At 36.1% G+C, this 19,045-nt stretch overlaps 4 protein-coding genes, 1 long non-coding RNA gene and 2 other non-coding genes across 8 annotated transcripts; 5 read left to right on the top strand and 2 right to left on the bottom strand.

Moving 5' to 3' along the window:
• Positions 1-3: 3 nt before the first annotated feature.
• On the top strand, positions 4-3,676 carry LOC105174850 (taxadiene 5-alpha-hydroxylase). The gene is made up of 4 exons (XM_011097071.3): positions 4-697; positions 787-1,225; positions 1,323-1,510; positions 3,171-3,676. Exons 1-4 carry the CDS (start codon positions 200-202, stop codon positions 3,474-3,476), a joined length of 1,431 nt encoding a protein of 476 aa, XP_011095373.1. The 5' UTR covers positions 4-199; the 3' UTR covers positions 3,477-3,676.
• A 1,490-nt stretch (positions 3,677-5,166) lies between these two features.
• Positions 5,167-8,721, bottom strand: LOC105174849 (uncharacterized). The gene is made up of 7 exons (XM_011097070.3): positions 8,299-8,721; positions 7,624-7,764; positions 7,166-7,531; positions 6,695-6,940; positions 6,430-6,522; positions 5,846-6,046; positions 5,167-5,701 (listed from the first exon to the last, which is right to left on the bottom strand). Exons 1-7 carry the CDS (start codon positions 8,635-8,637, stop codon positions 5,486-5,488), a joined length of 1,602 nt encoding a protein of 533 aa, XP_011095372.1. The 5' UTR covers positions 8,638-8,721; the 3' UTR covers positions 5,167-5,485.
• Positions 8,722-10,399: 1,678 nt separating this feature from the next.
• Positions 10,400-11,803, top strand: LOC105175146 (fatty acid desaturase 4, chloroplastic). The gene has a single exon (XM_011097492.3). The coding sequence runs from the start codon at positions 10,704-10,706 to the stop codon at positions 11,607-11,609; it is 906 nt and encodes a 301-aa protein (XP_011095794.2). The 5' UTR covers positions 10,400-10,703; the 3' UTR covers positions 11,610-11,803.
• A 2,102-nt stretch (positions 11,804-13,905) lies between these two features.
• Positions 13,906-15,804, bottom strand: LOC105174848 (Pollen Ole e 1 allergen and extensin family protein). Its single transcript, XM_011097069.3, has 2 exons — positions 15,466-15,804; positions 13,906-14,293 (listed from the first exon to the last, which is right to left on the bottom strand). Exons 1-2 carry the CDS (start codon positions 15,620-15,622, stop codon positions 14,010-14,012), a joined length of 441 nt encoding a protein of 146 aa, XP_011095371.1. The 5' UTR covers positions 15,623-15,804; the 3' UTR covers positions 13,906-14,009.
• A 738-nt stretch (positions 15,805-16,542) lies between these two features.
• On the top strand, positions 16,543-18,330 carry LOC110013001 (uncharacterized). 2 transcript variants are annotated; one of them, XR_002288130.2, is made up of 2 exons: positions 16,543-17,480; positions 17,903-18,330. It is a non-coding gene; the product is annotated as an uncharacterized LOC110013001 (long non-coding RNA). The 2 variants fall into 2 exon arrangements; XR_002288131.2 differs by having other exon boundaries at positions 17,854-18,330.
• LOC148784870 (small nucleolar RNA R21) lies at positions 16,908-16,985 on the top strand. The gene has a single exon (XR_016063454.1). It is a non-coding gene; the product is annotated as a small nucleolar RNA R21 (small nucleolar RNA).
• Positions 17,179-17,261, top strand: LOC148784869 (small nucleolar RNA R21). The gene has a single exon (XR_016063455.1). It is a non-coding gene; the product is annotated as a small nucleolar RNA R21 (small nucleolar RNA).
• Positions 18,331-19,045: the final 715 nt, after the last annotated feature.

The following is a 19,045-nucleotide window of genomic DNA, read 5'->3' as shown; positions in this document are numbered from 1 at the left end:
TCAAGACAAGATCTTATTGCAGTAACTCAGTCAAAACGTTTCTCATATATCAAGACAAGATTCCATTGCAGTAACTCAGGAAAAACGTTTCTTACATATAGAACTGTAAACCAATCAGGCACACAAGCCCCGTTGACCAAAAGCTCCAGGTAGAAGAACCTGAGCCTTCAGCACCTTCATCTCTCTCTATCTTGAAGTCATGAACATTCTCTTCCTCCTTTCCCTCTTCCTGTTTCCTATCTTTTATCTCCTTATTATTAGGAGAAGACGACTACTATTGAAACGGTTGCCCCCTGGATCATTAGGAATACCAGTTATAGGCCAGAGCCTTGGCTTTCTCTGGGCAATGAGGGCTAACACGGCTGAAAAATGGTTTGCAGAAAGAGCTAAAAGATATGGTCCAATCTCGAAGATGAGTCTCTTTGGAAAACCAACTGTTTTCATCCATGGACAGGCTGCCAACAAACTTGTGTTCTCAAGTGATGGCAGCAACATGAGCAACCATCAGACGGAATCTATGAAGAGGATACTTGGTGACCGCAGCCTGGTGGAACTCAGTGGCGAAGAACATATGCGTGTCAGAAAAGCTCTTGCTTCGTTCCTCAAGGCAGATAGCTTAAAGATCTATGTTGGAAAGATGGACGAAGAAATCAGGTTGCATCTTCTAATGCATTGGCAAGGGAAACAGAAAGTTACGGTATGTTAATTTGTTACTCTTCCATGGTCTTTTGTGAATAGTCCCTCTTTTCCCAGATCATTAGTTTGCTTATTAGTGGTGGTACTCAGGTTTTACCACTGATGAAGACGCTGACGTTCAACATAATTTGCTCCCTTCTTTTTGGTGTTGAAAGAGGAGCAAGACGAGACTCACTTATTCAGTATTTTCAACACATAATGGCAGGGGTGTGGTCGTTCCCGGTTAATCTGCCGTTCACGCGCTTCAACCGCAGCCTCAAGGCCAGTGCTGAGATTCAGAGAATATTGAAACAGCTTATAAGTGAGAAAAGGATTGAACTTGAAAATGGGGCCTCGTCTCATCAAGATCTCATTACCTGCTTGCTCAGCATTCGTGGGGAAGATGATCAAGAATTGATGTCTGAGGATGAGATCGTACAAAATGTTATGCTTATTATGATTGGTGGATATGATACATCCTCAGTTTTAATTACTTTTATTATCCAAATTCTGGCAAATGATCCAAATATACATGCAGCCGTTCTAACAGGTACACATTCACTGCTTCTTTCTACATTTTTCTTCTATTCCTTATGTTGAATTACGGAAAAAACGATTGCCCGTTTATCGTTTCTGGGGATCTGCAGAACAAGAGGAGATTAAAAAGAGCAAGCCCTCTGGAGAGCTGTTGAAATGGGAAGATCTTGCCAAGATGAAGTACACATGGAGAGTAGCAATGGAGATTCTTCGAACGATTCCTCCTACATTTGGAGGCTTCAGAAAGGCATTAGAGGACATTGAGTTTGAAGGATACATAATACCAAAAGGATGGCAAGTAAGAAAAACCTCCTGTATTCTTGCTTACATTAACCATATGCAAATACTTTTTCATGTTCGTTACCTAAACAGACTTTGGTATCATAAAGCTCGGAAATAATGAATTCCAAATTGTTGAAATTTGATTTCAAATAGAAACCAATTGAAATTTGAAGAGAATTGAATCATCTCATTATGGCCTCTTAACCTCTTTGTTGTTACAGGAAAATTTTTTTGCCGTTTCATGGCTGTTTCATTTGGACTTTGAAGGCATTTTATGGCTGATTTTATGGATGCAATTAGTAGTTCATTTGGTCATGCCTATATATAGACTATCCATTTCTCATTTTCAAGACACAACTTCAAGTTTCTTTCTTAATCTTTCTCCTGAAACAATTTTTCTCTCGGCCTCTCTCCCAATATTTCAGTAATTTGAACTTACTTTCGGTTACAAGTTTTTGAATATTTGTTCGAGGTGTTCTTCGGTAAAGGTTCAATGTGGTATCAACAACTCGTAAAGGTATGTCAGAGCACCAAAATAGGCTGATACACTTTGTATCTAGAGTCTATCCCCTGAAATTCTATAAGGTGCTGTTACTACAAGTATATTAAGAGTTTATCTCTGAATGGGGTCAATTCTTCCAAGAGGAGATGCTAGCAATGCATCCTTGGAGACACCCAACTAGTGAATGTTGTTGTTTGGTCACAACTAAGGAATTGGGTTATTCCTGAAAGCATTCATAAGTAGGATCAGGACACATGGCCTAAGTGTCAACCCTAAAGATCAATACAAAGCTGGTGGCTTGTTGTTACTGACAGACGTTGTCACACTCACAGATTCAAATTCAAGGCTTAGTTCTATTTGACCTGGTGATAACTGACGTCAGATAACTTAGACAGTAGTTCAAATCGAAAGGTACTATTTTTTAAAGGAAATCACAAAAACTTAAGTTCAAATCTATGAGTTTGTGGGGGATGGTTGAAATTTGATTTCATATTGAAACCCATAGAATTGAAATTTGAAGAGAATTGAATCACCTCATTATGGCCTCTTAACCTCTTTGTTGTTACAGGAAATTTTTTTACCGTTTCATGGCTGTTTCATTTGGATTTGAAGGCATTTTATGGTTGATTTTATTGATGCAATTAGTAGTGGATTTGGTCATGCCTATATATAGGCTATCCATTTCTCATTTGCAAGACACAACTTCAAGTTCGTTTCTCAATCTCTCCTGAAACAATTTCTCTCTCGGCCTCTCTCCCAATATTTCATAAATTTGAACTTAGTTTCGGTAACAAGCTTTTGAGTGTTTGTTCGAGGTGTTTTCCGGGTAGTGCTAAAACCGAAAGAACCGCAAACGTCTTAACCTGGGAGAAATTACGTGTACCTGGTGCACTATTGATACGGAATATATATTTTCTTCAAGGTAAGCAGTAACTCTGCAATTCAGTTAAAATTATCTATTACAATTAGACTGAGAATTGTTACGATACAATTCTCGTTGTAAGTTTTCAATTGAATTATTCTTTTGTTGTTAATAGTGTTTCTAACTGTTTAATGTTATTTGTTCCAATGTGACTCTAATTGCTTTTGATTTCTAAATCCGATTGTTATATTTCAAAATGTTGTTTCAATTACTTGAAACTGAAATTTTCCAACACAATTCTTGCTGATACAGATATTCTGGGTCACTAGCATGACTCACCTGGATGATACCATTTTCCCAGAACCATCAAAATTTGATCCAGCCAGGTTTGAGAGTCCAGAATCTATACCACCTTACTGTTACATTCCATTTGGAGGGGGAGCTCGTATTTGTCCCGGATATGAGTTTGCAAAGATGGAAACTCTTGCGACGATTCATTATCTGGTTACTCAGTTTACATGGCAACTCTGCTGCAAGGATAACGGCTACCAAAGGCATCCTCTGCCAGAACCCAATCAAGGACTTCCAATTGAAATTATACCGAAGGAAGTGGTGTGATCTAGATACTGTGACACTTGAACATAAAAGTGGCCTATTGAGGCATATTTGCGCATTCCCTCTGAATATGCAATTCCAATACCAAAATGGAAGTACTTCCTGTGGGCAGTCTAGCTATTTGATATGGCTAACTAACTAATAAGAATGTTGTACTTGGCCAAGTTCTTCCTCAACAGAGTTCTTTATTTACCTTTTCCTGAGATGCTATAGCAAGATTTCTTCACCTTAAATCTGAATTTATTACTACTTATAAGCATCACTTGTTATGTCACTCAGTTATTTGCTCTTAAAAGATTGTTTGATGAGTAAATTTTTGGAAGACAAGACATTCTCTTAGGTTTTTTTTTCTGTTGCTGTGTAGCTCATATGATAGTATGGTCAGAAGCTTGAACAATGACCGACTTTTTGCTGTTTTGCACTTTTGTTGGCCGAGCCTATCCTGGTTAAGAGGGAGTGATGTAAGAAGAGAAGCTTCAAAAGTGAGAAGGAAAAGGACACACTTCAATTTCTTAACATCAACCACATAAAAGAAGCTCGCTAAATTAAGGAGTGAAGATAGTGTATTTAGCTCCTACGTCCCCATCACAGTGAGTCGGAGATGTCTGTTAATCAAACATCTCTGCTGAGGATGTCTGCGGCAAGAACTAGTGAGGGTAATGTATTGCCTCAAAATAAGTATATTTTGCCTGAAATGCTACCAAGAAGCCATAAGTGCAGCTGATATTGACATACATTAATGGATTTACCATGCATATATGTTGGTATAGTTGATTCCCATGGTATGTAAATATACATGACTTAGAAGTCAATGGCTGAAACCTGAACGCTGGGCCAAATCGACTTGCAAATTTTTATGTTACAAGTTGTCAATCATTGCCTCTACTTAATGGATATTGGAGCACAGACACACAAAGAGACGGACTAATCTCGTATTCTGAGTCTTTAACTCGGCAGCCTGGCTTTCTGGGCATAGTTTTATTTGTAAATCCCGTCAAGACAAGATTCTATTGCAGTAACAGACAAAATGTTTCTCATGTATGAAGACAAGATTCCATTGCAGTAACAGACAAAACCTTTCTCTTTCCTAATTAGTTCGAGCTCTCACAATCAATATTTCAACGTTTCTTTGGCCTCTACCTTGTGCATATCGGAGCACAGACAGACTATTCAGGCAAGTCAATGTTGAGTATTGTCATAAAACTGTAGTAATTTATTTCAAAATCATCAGCAATATGTCAGTCTTCAGTGTCCAACCTAATTTATTGGAACTGAGTCAGTACTTAGGTTGACATTTTCAAAGTCTTGTTTTGAAGTCGTCCCAATTCCATTTAATAATATTCTGGATTTTCCATTCTTTCAATTTCTGGGCATTGTTTTCATTAAGGCTTAAATATACTTTTGGTTATGTGACTTAGCTATTTGACATTTTTGTTATTTAACTTTTTAAATTAGTATTTTGGTTCAATATCTTTTAAAATTTAGTGATTTTAGACCATTTTCCGCCAGAGTTCACCATTCTCACCGAAAAAATGTATGTGTTCTCACGTTATAATTTAAAAGTGGACTTTTGTTCCTATTGGTCCATTTATGATAGTATTTTGTTCTTTCACTTTATAGAGTAGCATTCATGTGTTGTATCAAGGACTTCCAATCCAAATTGTATCAAAGAAAGTGCTGTAATTAAATGATATAACAGAAATATATGGTTTCCTAGTTATGAAACCTGCGTATAAGCATTCATGTGCCGTTGAACATAACAATAGTCTACAGTTTTCTGTTGGAACCCTTTTTCTCCTGTAAATTGGGCTGTATTTCAAATACTCTAGGGATTGTGCTGTACAATCATGGGCTACTGGTTTTCCATGAAATATTACAAATCTTCTAAGGATACAAGTCTTCACTTGTACCGGGTGGACGACATTAGGCAGGCCAAACGTTTTGAGTATTACATGTTAACCAACTAAGATGTACAAGATAATTTAAAACTACAATTTCAGGCAGCTCATGTATCAGCAGCCTGCTGGTCTGAGATATTTCGGTGGCAAGGATGGGCACCTCTCGTTCATGTGAGGATAAGGATCCATGGTATTGTATCCAGGTAATTCCATCCTGTATTTCCCTCGAATTTGGCAGAAAGGGAGTTTTACCGTGTCCCCATCGTTGCACCACTTGGGCAAACGGCTTGAATTGTTTTCAAAGAACTTGAGAGAGTAAGCATCTTTTATCTGGAAAAGTTGGAACAAGTTAATGAAGATTCCAAGTAATGCTTAACCTAACTGTGAGATTCGTTTGCAGGAGTGTTATAAGCAACTTATTAGCTACCTTCCCATCTGAAATCAGAAGAAATGATAGAGGAATGATGTACTTACTGTGAACTCAGTGACTTGAATAGAGCTTGCAAGTTCACCAAACAGCCCTGCTTCCTCGTACATTTCGAAGACAAAAGCAACGCACGATGTTGACTTCCCATCAGCATAAACCCAATTATCTTGTTCAGGAATTGCCAACAATTCACCAAAAGATGATCCACGCTTCTCGACTTCGACAATAATTTCAGAAAGACTTAAGTTCTGGAGAAACAAAATTTTTTATCATATTTAGTATATTGTATCGTACTTACTGAGAAATCAGGACAACATAAGTAAAGTTTAATTAGACGCAAGCCAACCCTCTTTCCAAGAATTTCATAAATTGGTGAATGTTAAACCCTTAAACATGTGCTCGTTTGCACCTTAGAATTTTAGGCGAAAGTACAAACAACAAAACCTTCCTCCCCGTTTGAGGAGGAAAGAAGAAAACAATGGGCCGTCCAAAAATGTTTTCATGCAGTAATTTGTTCAATTAGAGATGCTCAATTCCCTGATAATCTACTGAAAACAATAATATGCTCATAACTTCTTCACATCCTTAAAAATTTGTAAGCGCTAAATCAGTGAGATTGATATTAATAAACCTGAGTTCCAAGTCGTTTGTTCAATGCTTCATTCCACATGTTACCAGCATACGCAGGAGCCAACTGAGTCCAAACAGTCATAACTGAAGCAACCTGTAAATGTCCAACAAATTAAGACAGAAGAAGAAAAAATTCAATACTCTCAGCAAAAGATAGCATGCAGGGGCTGAGACGATGGATTAATCACCTAGCAGCTCAGATAATAAAAAATGTGAGATGGTACCGGCTTGAATAAGAAGTCTTAAAAGACTGAAATAGGAAGTACCAGGTGAGCATCCAAAGGTGCTGGATAATTTCCGTTAATAGTGTCTATCCAGCTAAATATCAAGTTATGATAACCATAAGGTAATCCAGACATGCTTTTTGCATATTCCCAGGCTGCACTCTCGTTGAACTTGGCACGAAGGTCAGGATGCAAGGGAAGCAGTGCTATCTGCGGATTGGCATCATCTTTTGTCAGCTCAAATTCCCACCATTCATCCCACGGTAAGACGGCAATAATGTCTTCTCCCTACAAGAAGTAAATTTTAAAAGGTAGACATGTTATTATCTGACAACAGAATGTATGGGAATAACTGTATCAGAAGACTTCAGAAAGTTAAAGGATCAGAAGCAGTGGAATATGGTTGATCATTTAGAAAATGCAACTCTAAAAACTAGGCAAAATTGGAAATGTGCCGATCAACAAGTAAAGAAACCTAAACAAGCCAAATTGTAGGAGGAGTCAAACCATTACCTGCTCATCTTCATGTCCTGATTCAGCAACCCATAGCTTTCCTTCAGAGTCCCTTAAGCAGACAGCAGTGTGACCAGCATAAGCCCCAGTCACCCACTTCTCTAGGGTCTCAAAGGCACCCCATCGGCCTCGAATTTTGGACAACACAAGGAAATCTCCAGAGTGGATATCATCCACCGTAATGTTGGTGACCCATGGTTGAGGTCGTTCTTCAAAGGAAGCACCCATGTGCTTTTCAAGAAATGCAAGATTAGCATTCTGACCCCAATCAGTATTCGTGAATAAAGGCAACACCTCCCAGAGAGCCCGAAGGGTTCCCAACATCCCTGCTTGCATGAGAAAAATCGAAACCCCCCTATTTTTCACCTAATTTTCATCTGGAGTCAGTCATGCTTATAATCTGAAAATTACTACCTCAGAATATGAAGCATAATTCGGTTACAATCAATCTAACTCACATATTCAAATTCAGCTTCTGATTCCCACTCTTTGAAATCAAGGGTATGCTCACGAGAAAGAAGGTAATAGTCCCATGTTACTTGATACGGGGTTGCAAAGACATAAAGATCCATACATGTCCAACTATGTGCATTGCTAACCTGGAGATGTATACAGAGTAAATATAAGAACAGAAACGGAAAATTAACACTCTTGCAATACATATAGCATTTCTTGCAATCGCCATACCCCATAGATTCTGTTCCATACCTTTACTATCTATCAGAACGTCACCATATTTAAGCAGAGTGCAACCTAGATGACTATGTCTTAACTGTCTCCCACTTTTCCAGACAAATAATTCGAAGAAGTAAAAACTTGAAAAAGGCCCGATTCAGACAGTAAAACTTTAATTACAATCAATACCCGAAGTCCCAAATGATTAAAAACTACAAATTTAAACTAATAAGAAACAATCACTCCTGAAGAACACAAAAGAAACCAAGAAACAAACAAGTTTCCCAACCTTTTACCAATTAAATCTAAAACAATCTCAGCAAAAAACCCAAAACAGCTCGGTTAAGGAAACAAAACCCACAAACCATACACCCCAAAATCCCAAACCTCCAAAAACACACATCAAGAAAGGAGGAGGAAATAGTAAGAGAGAGAACAGCAGAGCTGCATCCAGTAACCTTAATGTGGAGAGTACCACCCCCAAATCTACTTCCACTGTTGTTGTGAAAAACCAACCAAGCAGTGTTGTTGTAAAAGCAAGCTCCTTTCCAGTGTAAGAGTGAATTGTTTGTAGCAGAGGCCGCCCCGACAAAAGTGGGCAGAAGGTCCACTGCGTTGTTGAGTTTGTTCAAAACAGGCCAAGAAACTTGCCTTGGCAGCAGCGGCAATACGTCTCCGGGACGAAAGGGTGCTTTAAAGGCTTGTGCTTTCTGGGTGTATGAACAAGAAACGATCAGAACGGCCAGCAACAGCATTAACATCTGGTGGGTTCCGATGATCTTGAAGAAAAGCGTCATTGCTGGGGGAAAGCTGAAGCAGATGGAAGAAAAAGAGAGGATTGTATGAGGATATTCGAAGAAAGTATACTACTGTTATAGCAATGTTTTGACTTTATATAGATATATGTGGCTCGTGTGAAGTTGTCTTTTAGTATCATCTTTGTCTGTTTCATAACCAGTTTACGACTAAAAGTTCGAGTTGTTTGATGGGATTACGTGTGCGAATTGCATCTCATTCCGACAAGATTTCTAGATTTTACTCTCTTATTTTTGGTAAACAACACTATGAATGGGGAAAATCTTAATTCGAATTTTGTAAGATTTATATTAATTATATAATAACTACACCATAATAAATATGTAATAGGCATTATTTATATGTACACCTCATTTTTTATTAATTTCTGATGAAATATGTTTGAATTGAGTTATATTTAAGCTAAATTTACTAAAATAGAATTGCGCGATTTTTAGCTATTTTGCAAAAATATAAAAGAAATAAAATGGAATTTAGCGTTTTTATAATCACGTGAGCAAAAGTTGCTATGTTTGGTCGCCCCTTTATTGCTGCTTCGCACAACAGAATAAAATGTTATATGACTATATATAGTAAAACTTTTATAAATTAATAACTTTTGAATCATGAAATTTTATTAATTTAGAGAGATATTAATTTATCGATAAATTAATATTTTATTAATTAAAAGAGAGACTTTTTAAATTCAGCAAATTTAGTACGTATGTATTGAAAATAAATGAATTCATATATGTTTCATTGATTATATTCATACATCAATCAATTCTTTGTAATTAATTAAATATATTCATGTATAATATCAATTCATTGTATACAATTAACTATTATATTCATAGACGCATGTATCAATTCATTGAAATTACTTAAACATACATGTTTACATTAATTTGTTGCACTTAAATAACTATTATAGCCAATTAGATATTCGTACATGATGAATGAAACATATACTATATAAATCTCAATATGAAAATAAAATAATTCATAACACCCAACCGTGTTTTCTCATCTAAAAGACATCACAAAATTATCTATGAATGATCAAATGCGTAAAGCATTACAAACTTCATATTTTAGCAATTATCATAATATTTATAATTGTAATATTTATGAATTATTAATTTAGAGTTTTAATGGGACCTAATATTAATAAAGGAATTTTTTTAAAAATTATTATCTTATTATCTTATCGAATTTGATGATTTTTTATAAAGGCCCAAGTCGAGACTGGAAGATTTTATTATTTTAGAGAGTTTATTAATTTATAAAGGTTTTACTGTACTTGAGTCGTTAATTAAGTAGATTAAATGAACTTCCCCCCACCCTCTCCCTCTCCCTCTCCCTCTCCCTCTCCCTCTCTCTCTATGTATATATATATATATGTATTTTAATCTTAAATTGACATTTACTCATACTTCTTATCTTATATATATATTACGTGGATCCAAATAAAATTAATTTTTTTTATTAATATATCAATTCAACTAATAATTAGGTACAAATAAATTATAATAATTCATATAAAATGTGATAAATATTCACATGAAGTGTAACAAATACCCACATGAAACTCGAATCTATGACATCAAATTTATTTAAGGGATCTCAACTTAGTCTCAACCACTATGCTAAGAAATCCTTGGTCCAAATAAAAATTGATATTACATGCATGTAATTTACATATAAAAGGAAACATTGGTTTACAAGACAACTTTTATGGGCATGCAAGAAACAAAATATATATATATATATATAAAATAAAATATTTAATTGGTTGATATGAAATTGTGAATTAAATAGGAGGTGGAGGGTTGTCTTCCTTGTCTTTATTTTTTGTCCATTTGAAAATGGAAGAAAATATGTAACACAAATTGTACACGACTCCAATAGCCCCACGCAACTCTCACTCCAACCACATTTCATACACAAATTACACTTCCATTTCAAACCACCAATTTCATTCCCATGCCCTCTCACTCTCCTGTTCTATTAACCACTGCTGCAATTCACATACTTTGCTTATTTTCCCAACTGCTGCGATTTCTCAATGGCTGTTTTGCCTCAACGCCTTCCATCTCTTAGGCCCAATTTGTCACACCACCACGCCCGAATTTCCCTTCTTCCTGCCCGAGTTCATTGCTCCGCCACCGCGCCGCTCAAGCCCCGCCGTCCCAACTCCGACCCACTGATCCTAGAACCCACGCTCCTCAACCCGGTTACCTCCCGCCCCCCCGTGCTTAATGACCCCACTCTGAAATCAACCTGGTCGCACCGTGCATGGCTAGCTGGAGGTTGCACCACCGTGCTCGTTTCTCTAGCGAAGTCTGTCGTAGGGGCAGTCGACTCCCACATTTGGCTCGAGCCTGTCCTAGCTGGCTTCGTCGGCTACGTGCTGGCGGATCTCGGCTCGGGAATCTACCACTGGGGCATCGACAACTACGGCGGCGCCGAAACCCCAGTTTTCGGCGGCCAGATCGAAGCGTTTCAAGGGCACCACAAGTGGCCATGGACGATCACGCGCCGTGAGTTTGCTAACAACTTACACGCTTTGGCGAGGGCGGTTACTTTCACTGTCCTTCCCATAAATCTTCTCTGCGACGATCCGGTGTTGCTTGGGTTCGTGGGAGTGTGCGCCGGTTGCATTATGTTCAGCCAGCAGTTTCACGCGTGGGCACACACGACGAAGAGCAGGCTGCCGGGGGTGGTGGTGGCGCTGCAAGACGGCGGAGTGCTGGTATCGCGAATGCAGCACACGGCGCACCACCGAGCACCGTATAACAACAACTACTGCATCGTGAGCGGGGTTTGGAATGAGGTACTGGATGGGTGGAGGGTGTTTGAGGTCATGGAAATGGTAATTTTCTTCAAGTTTGGGGTGAGGCCCAGGTCTTGGAGCGACCCCAACTCGGATTGGACTGAAGAGCCTGCTGAAAACACATCTTTTGTACCATAAAAATTATATATATATATATATATATGTATTATCCAATTCCAATTTTTTCGTGTTTTTTCTTTTCTAATTATTAAGGAAAAGAATGGTTCTTATTATTATTATTTAACATTCTAAAGTTAGGTAGGAAAATAATTTGTATTAAGAAAATGTTAGAAGAAACAATGTGGTTTTGCTTGTTCTTTTGATTTAGTAATTTGTTTAATTAGATGAATTTTGTGGATTTATTCCACGCTACAAAGACTACCACATCCATTTTTTATTGCAAATTTAATTATATTTTTTATTCTATTTAATATATGCATTTTACGTGTATAAAAGAAATTTTGAAAAGTTCGTTTGGTTCAAATAAAAAAGAAAAAAAAAAGTGAAAGGAGGAAGAGAAGTGAAAAGTCCAAGAAAAAGGAAAGAATTATTTGATATAATTGGCAGAGAGTAAATCTTAAATACTTACCCTAATTTTCTACAAAGGAAGAGACTAATTTTTGTAATTTTATTGTATGATCATTTATACATTAAAAATCTTATTAATAAAAAATGTTGTTCAAACAAGAACAAAAATATTTTTATTAATAAAAATATCTATCATTGTACATTTATTCTTAACTATTCAATTTAAATAGAATAAAAATTACTTATCAATGATCAATGACTCAGTAGTTTTTTCAGCAATTTGAATATCTTTTCTTAATATTTATGTATTGATATTATCAGTGCAAAACAAATATTAAGTTCAAATAATTTTAATGGGTTTAGATTTTTATAGAAATATCGTAAAAGAAAAATATATCTCATTTGAAATTCAAGTTGACATTTGCAATATCTTTTAATTAATTTTCTGGTGTAATTTGAATAAGAGAACGTTTTATTTTATTTTATATTTTGTTTTTTCAAAAAAATAATTTGTTTGATAATATAAAATATAATTAATAATATGACTTTAAATTATTTTTATGCAAATAGTTTGTCACCGTGTGCAACGCGCGGGGCAAATGCTAGTAGAATCTAAAAATCGGTATAAACTCAAGAAAACAATACAATGAGTAAATAGCGCAATCCAACCTTCCAACAAAATGGCAACGAATGATCAACTTTCTAATTAATATATAAATTTTATCAAGAAAAAATAAGTGACAAAAACGAGCATCAATTTCATATTAATTATTATTTTGTAATTGATCTAGTTAAAAACAATTAAGCTAATTCATTTCAAATTATTTTCATATTTCAAAAATACTCCATCCCAACAATGATTAAAATAGTGGGATAATATAACAAATAATTTAGTTATACACCATCTCTTTTACATTATGGAATATAAGGTAGGGGACATCTGAGGAATGTTGCGGGGTGTCTGAACGTTACATTATGCTGAATGAATGAATATTCCTACGATCATGCTTTGGATATGCACCGAATATTCTTAGTTTATTGTAACGCTGATTTCTATTTAGTGAAGGAATGATTAGACAACAAATCAGAGTGGCGCAGCGGAAGCGTGGTGGGCCCATAACCCACAGGTCCCAGGATCGAAACCTGGCTCTGATAGAATTGATTTCGAGAGCAAGCTTCTCAATCCACTCACACCTCTTTTTGCCAATTTCATTTTTTTTGTAATAATACAATAATAATTTCTGAAAATACCAAATTAGATATTATCATCTTCCGCTACTTTCTTTTCTTCTGGTACAAAGCATTGGGTTTGTCGAGACAAAATAAGTAATAAGATTCTAATTCAAACCCATCACACATTATTTTGAAGTGAAGGATTCCACCTCTTATAAGGGGTACAGATGGCAGGCGACAATAAGGCTTTTAGAGGCCAAAATTCGGCCATTACCTCTCCTCTCTTCTTCTCAAAGTTAAATATTGTATTTTTTTATATTTACTTTAGACTTTCATCTTGTTCTAATTGTTAGAACTGAAGGTGCAATTCTGCACAATTAGATTGCGGTAGGCATCTAATTCTTGAAGAGAATTATAAGTTAGGGGATAAGATCTACTAACATAGACTTAAATGTTATTTCTTTACCATCTGGTGAACATCCATCATGATTTCATTATCAGTTCCCCGAAAAATCTCAAAAAACCTACACACATCTACTTGTGAGCAGAACATAGCAGTTAGCAGCAACAAGGACCAAACATTTACGTACAATCGCAGCTGTCACTTAAACCCTGCAAAGCGCTCTCATACAGACTCATTGGTCAAAAGGAAGCACTGCATTGCTCACTAACCATTCTTCTTAAATTGGGTCGGCACATGGTTCTACATCTTTCCGGTTATATAAACAACACATTGAAATCAAGTTCAGAATGTGATTATACATATAATATTTCATAGATATACAGCTCGACTTGGTCTGTTTTTCCATTTCAACAATTCTGTTTCAATCACACTTTCTAAGTGCAGTATACAGGAACAATGGCTGGACGATAGACAAAAGGCCGGACAGTGTGAGAATAGCCTGATGGGTGGTTGTAACTGAACTTGACACCAACGGTACCTTCTCCTAGATGTGTGCAGTGACTGTGGAAACTGCTGATAGGCCTGGCTAGACATGCATCCCAACGTTCGCTTGCTGGCATTGTCTCGGCCACTGTGTATACCCCGTCCGAGTTTGTGAATGCTTGATAGTTTAGCACTTCCCCTGATTTGGTTATGCAAAGCACAGCCACCTCAGCACCTGTAGACAGAAAAGCAGAATTCTCTACATCAGAAAACATACTATTCCATTAAAATGATTATCCTGGTAAACGGAAAAGAAAGATTTCCCACTGAAATGGTTACCATCAGAAACAGAAGACAGCTTTCTGATATCAAAAAGTAAACAGCAACATTTGGACGTTCCAATATTCATCTCTTAATGTGTTCTGGATCTATCTCTTCATACACCATGTGTATCAACTCCGAATTTTGTGATTTTCTCACTTCATCTTAACAAAATTTACGGACAAAGACAACGTATGTACTGTGACATCTGTGTCATTTTGTAATCCCCCATTGAGCTGCCATGATGTGTTCAAATATACCTAATTCCTGGTAGTTTCATCACCAAGAAACTTCCTATATCTATGATTACTTATCCTATGTGGTTTTTCGTCGTCAAACCTGGAGAAAAGATGCAACTGCAAAGGATCATGCAATGCATATGAAATTATGCCACACTGCTAATACAGTGATGAACAAAAAACTCAAAGACAAGCTTGAAGAACAAACTTGTCATCAGTTTATGGTCACACAATTTTAAAAGTGTGATTTTATGTTCTTAATAGGCAACATTAACATTTCAGGCTCCAGAGCTGTAAGCATCCAGTTAATACAATGCCTCTTGAACAGTCTGATGCCTCAAATACTTCATAATCACTCATACAAACCTGTTTAGAACTGAATATCCGTCTAACTGATAAACATAGGAATTGGGAAATACGATTGAAGATTCTGTAGCAAGGAGTTAAATAAAATCAGTTCTTTTGTAAAAAATTCCTTCCATTTTTATTTTACTAGTTTCTAGTTAATAAGTTTTACTCAACTACAACCATTGAAATCAGATAATAGCATCCCAGTCTTGGCAGCTCCAATTTGCTGTGGAAGATAAACCAGTATAGCGACGACCATTCAGTATACTTCAATTTCCCTGATCCAACCAATATATTTTCTGCCCAAAATGAGCAACGTTCTGTACATCTAGCCCACAATCACGATCAATCCTTAAGTCCTTTGATCTTGTTACTTAACCATTTCTTTTATATTCCACAAAATTAAAATCATCTGAAATGCACCCCAAAAACTGAACCGAAGACACTAACAAGCAAATGAAAATTCACCCCTGATGCGAAATGGAAAATATGAACTTGCCTTGCAGAACATGGTCTTCGGGGCCAATTGAAGAGTCGCCACACACATCACACACCACTCTGCCGTGGATTTCACCCGTCCACGATCTCACTCCATTTACCATCAAAATCAGGAAGCAAAGCCTCAAAGTCAACAGCCATCTCCATTTGGACTCCATTCACATGCCAAGCAAGATGGAAGCCCTTTGCAGACGCGTATAGCCGACAACGGCGGTGTTGGGTTCCGGGAGGGAAATCCTCTCCGGTTCTCTTTCCTCTTTGCTTCAAGGTGTGAACTATAGTCGTTAATAACTAGTTGATTGCCAAGGGTTTTTACATCTGATTTCCGTGCCCTGGGACTCTTTCCTTTACTAATGTTGCTATTTTTTACTTCTGGTTGAGATTGAGAATTTTTTTTAGCGATAGTTTTAAGATATTTTGATGCAAAATTACAACATTTGTCCCATATTTTTTTTTTATTTGATTTGGAAGTTCCATAATTTAACGGTTGGTAGTAGGGGATCTTTTTGCCTAATTTTAAAATCCTAAAAAGAGTAGAGTCAAATTTAAATTTACTAACTCTGGAATTAGTATAAATACTTTCATAAAACATATTTATACATATATAAAAAAATATGCCGAATTTATTTATACTTATATATAATACATAAATCAATATTTTTTAAAATTAAAATAATATTATAAATATTTTAATATTTATATAAGTAACGCATATTATAAAATTTTTAGTATTTCAATGTCTAAAATATGCACATATAAATTTATCAAAAAAATATTTTTTTAATATTATTATTGTCTCAAATTAATAAAATTATGTAATATTGTTGTTAATAAATATTTTTTTTTAACATTTTAAAAATATTAATCGGGTTTATCTTCTGCTCTACCCATGAATTATCTAGGTCTTTCACAATCAGACCCACTCTACAAAAGGGCCGATAGAAAATCTTTCGTTATCGAGTTCAACCCAACGAATCCCGACTCTTGGGCCAATCCGAATCCAAATTATGTTTTAGAAGACATGTTTAAATTTTGCCAAACCCACCCCGTTGTCATTAATAAATCTGCCTTACAAACGGCCCCTAAAGAAATGATATTGTAGGATTTACAGTATTATTTTTCCCCTACCCCAAATAACCTAATAGGCGGACGCCCTAGGGACATCAAAAACTTAAGCCGGCCCAGGAGTACAATTGTTCGTGTACCCAAACAGCCGGGCTCTCAACTCACCCACTTCCCCTTCCCAATAAAACCCTACATGCGTGATCACCAATCTCCATTCGCCGCCTCAAATCCTGCAATGAGACTGTACACGTCGTCGTTTTAGCGTCAGGTTACCCATTTGGTTCTCCGTGTGCTGCTCGCTCATGGTGGAAGTTCTTGCTGTTAATTGTTCTCTTGCTAGTCTACTATCTTTTCTTGTTTTTCTCGTATTACTGAATGAATCCCTATGAAGAACGTCTTATTGAAATAAAAGTAGTGGCCTGATGTCCATTGATGATAGCCTTGTTCTGAGGGATTGCGTAATCATGTTTCAAATCCTTCATGTTCCGTGAGCTATAGATTCTTTGGCTTAATGCACAAACGTGCATTTGGCTGATGCCAGCCTCGCTCCAAAGTTTGTTTCTGTTTTCCTAATAATTTTAATTTTTCCGGCAAAGAGAAGTGTTTTTAATTTGATTCACTTTCTTTTTTTAAGATCAAGATTTTGTAGCATCCCCGTGATGATATTTTCCACAATTTTAACGTTAAAAGTAGACTGAAATCCCTTGATGAGAGAATTGGTTCTGAGGGATGTGCTACATTTGTTGTTTGGAGAAAAATCCCCAACATCAATAGCATAATATCATTTTCAAAGCTAAAGTTCAACTTTTTATGGTAGATGTACGTAAAGTTTCTCACATCCTTGTTTCATGTTAAGTAAATTACCTTAAATTCTTCACCTCATCCTGTTTTTATTCCCTCTGAAGAAGATGCTGATTGATTAAAAGCAGTGGACTGATACTCATTGATGAGGTACCTGTTCTGAGGGACGGATATCTCAGAGATTCTTTCTCATTGATCTTGTTTCTGGGTTTTCATAGTGCAAGTTTCTTTTTCATGTTGTTGTTTCGTCTAAAATGACAAAACACTGAGATGTTTGGCTATGACATGTGAGTTGCATAATCTGGGAAAAGCTTTTGATTGCTTTGCTATGCCTTTTAAATGAAAAACTTGTTTGCTTGGCAGAGCTGAGTATATGGCTGTATATGTTATTTGCCTGACCCTCAATAAGTCAATATGCATACTTCTTAAGATGTTTTTCTAAATAATTTACCAAACATTGCACTTTGTAGCATCTTATAATATCTTTTAAAGAGCTTATAAGTTCATCAAAACATGCACGCAGTGAATTGAGATCTTCATGGTTATGGTTATTGATTGATAGTCATCTCCAGAAACCCAAGTCAATTATGTCAGGCCAACTACTGATGCCAGAAGATGTATGCGGACTGGACGGCACTTAATGGTGATGAGAGAAAATGCAAGTCTGGCTGTTGTAGGCAAGCAATTTCTTCCAGAGAAAGAGAAGCAGATAGAACTGCTGAAAGTGGCAATATTTTGATATTTGCAACTCTTTCTGAACTTCAGAGAAATGAATGTAGAGGAGGATCTTGCTTAAGTTAAAGCTGCAAAACTCCTGCACCAAAGAGAAAATGAGAAACAAAAGCTAAATTGAAAGTGTGGTTTGTTCAAATGTTAATCTAATGTTACCACTTTGAGGTGGTTTTCTTCTTTGTTTAAAAAATTGTATCAATTGTTCGGGTGATTGGTGTAAACTGCAACCATATTTTTATATGCTAATATGTTTATGGCTTTTTTTTTATTTGCCCTCAAATTCTTTTATTGTTTTTCAAATATTTTCTTAAAGAAAAAAAATGAGTAAAAGTATTGTAGTAATTTCCACTCAACTGTCTAAGATTAGGTATTTATTTTCTATTTTGGGGATGAAATTATAATTTTTTAAAATAATAAAAGATAGTTATAATCATATTAAATTTTAAAGAACGTACTTAGAATTTACCAAGTAAATTATGCCACCTGTATGGTAAAAAGATTGTTTAATAAGATATACCCTTGAAGAGTAAAGGAACAAGACAGGCCAAGGTGGTTGGAATGAAAGAAATTGGTCTGTTTTCTGCGACACAACACAAACTTGTTTGATTACAATATTGGAAAAAAATCCTCTTTAATTTTACAACCGAACAAGTTTAGCTTTTATTATTTTGGATATGTAAGCAAATTAGTAGTTGTGGTTGTGCATATTACTAAGCAGCTAGCTAGAACAATGGGGCTAATACCATTTGAAACTATGTCCACAAACACAACAATTACAACCTCAACATGTAATAAACTTACTCAACTAATTTCCTATTCTATCTATGTTATGTTAAACAAACTTTCTATTATGATCCCTTCTTGTTTGATTGTGTATATTATTTGAATCATCTTGATTTTGAGCGGTTATGCTATTTTGGCAACGACACCTGCCCCGACCCGATGCCACCAATTGTGACATTCGAATAACGGACCTCTCCGTC

Source organism: Sesamum indicum, linkage group LG12, assembly GCF_026168435.1.
Source record: "Sesamum indicum cultivar Baizhima isolate 11 linkage group LG12, ASM2616843v1, whole genome shotgun sequence".
NCBI lineage: Eukaryota > Viridiplantae > Streptophyta > Magnoliopsida > Lamiales > Pedaliaceae > Sesamum > Sesamum indicum.
This window is presented reverse-complemented; position numbering and strand designations above follow the sequence as displayed.

What these genes read in the sequence shown, in the direction of transcription:
- LOC105174850 (XM_011097071.3), top strand. Translation starts at nt 200, where the DNA reads ATGAACATTCTCTTCCTCCTTTCCCTCTTCCTGTTTCCTATCTTTTAT. An exon ending in AAGGGAAACAGAAAGTTACG is followed by an intron (nt 698 to 786) that starts GTATGTTAATTT and finishes GGTGGTACTCAG; the next exon opens with GTTTTACCACTGATGAAGAC. An exon ending in ACATGCAGCCGTTCTAACAG is followed by an intron (nt 1,226 to 1,322) that starts GTACACATTCAC and finishes GGGGATCTGCAG; the next exon opens with AACAAGAGGAGATTAAAAAG.
- LOC105174849 (XM_011097070.3), bottom strand. Translation starts at nt 8,637, where the DNA reads ATGACGCTTTTCTTCAAGATCATCGGAACCCACCAGATGTTAATGCTG. An exon ending in CAGAAGCTGAATTTGAATAT is followed by an intron (nt 7,532 to 7,623) that starts GTGAGTTAGATT and finishes GATGAAAATTAG; the next exon opens with GTGAAAAATAGGGGGGTTTC. An exon ending in CAGGACATGAAGATGAGCAG is followed by an intron (nt 6,941 to 7,165) that starts GTAATGGTTTGA and finishes TACTTCTTGTAG; the next exon opens with GGAGAAGACATTATTGCCGT.
- LOC105175146 (XM_011097492.3), top strand. Translation starts at nt 10,704, where the DNA reads ATGGCTGTTTTGCCTCAACGCCTTCCATCTCTTAGGCCCAATTTGTCA.
- LOC105174848 (XM_011097069.3), bottom strand. Translation starts at nt 15,622, where the DNA reads ATGGAGTCCAAATGGAGATGGCTGTTGACTTTGAGGCTTTGCTTCCTG. An exon ending in CGAAGACCATGTTCTGCAAG is followed by an intron (nt 14,294 to 15,465) that starts GCAAGTTCATAT and finishes TTCTGTCTACAG; the next exon opens with GTGCTGAGGTGGCTGTGCTT.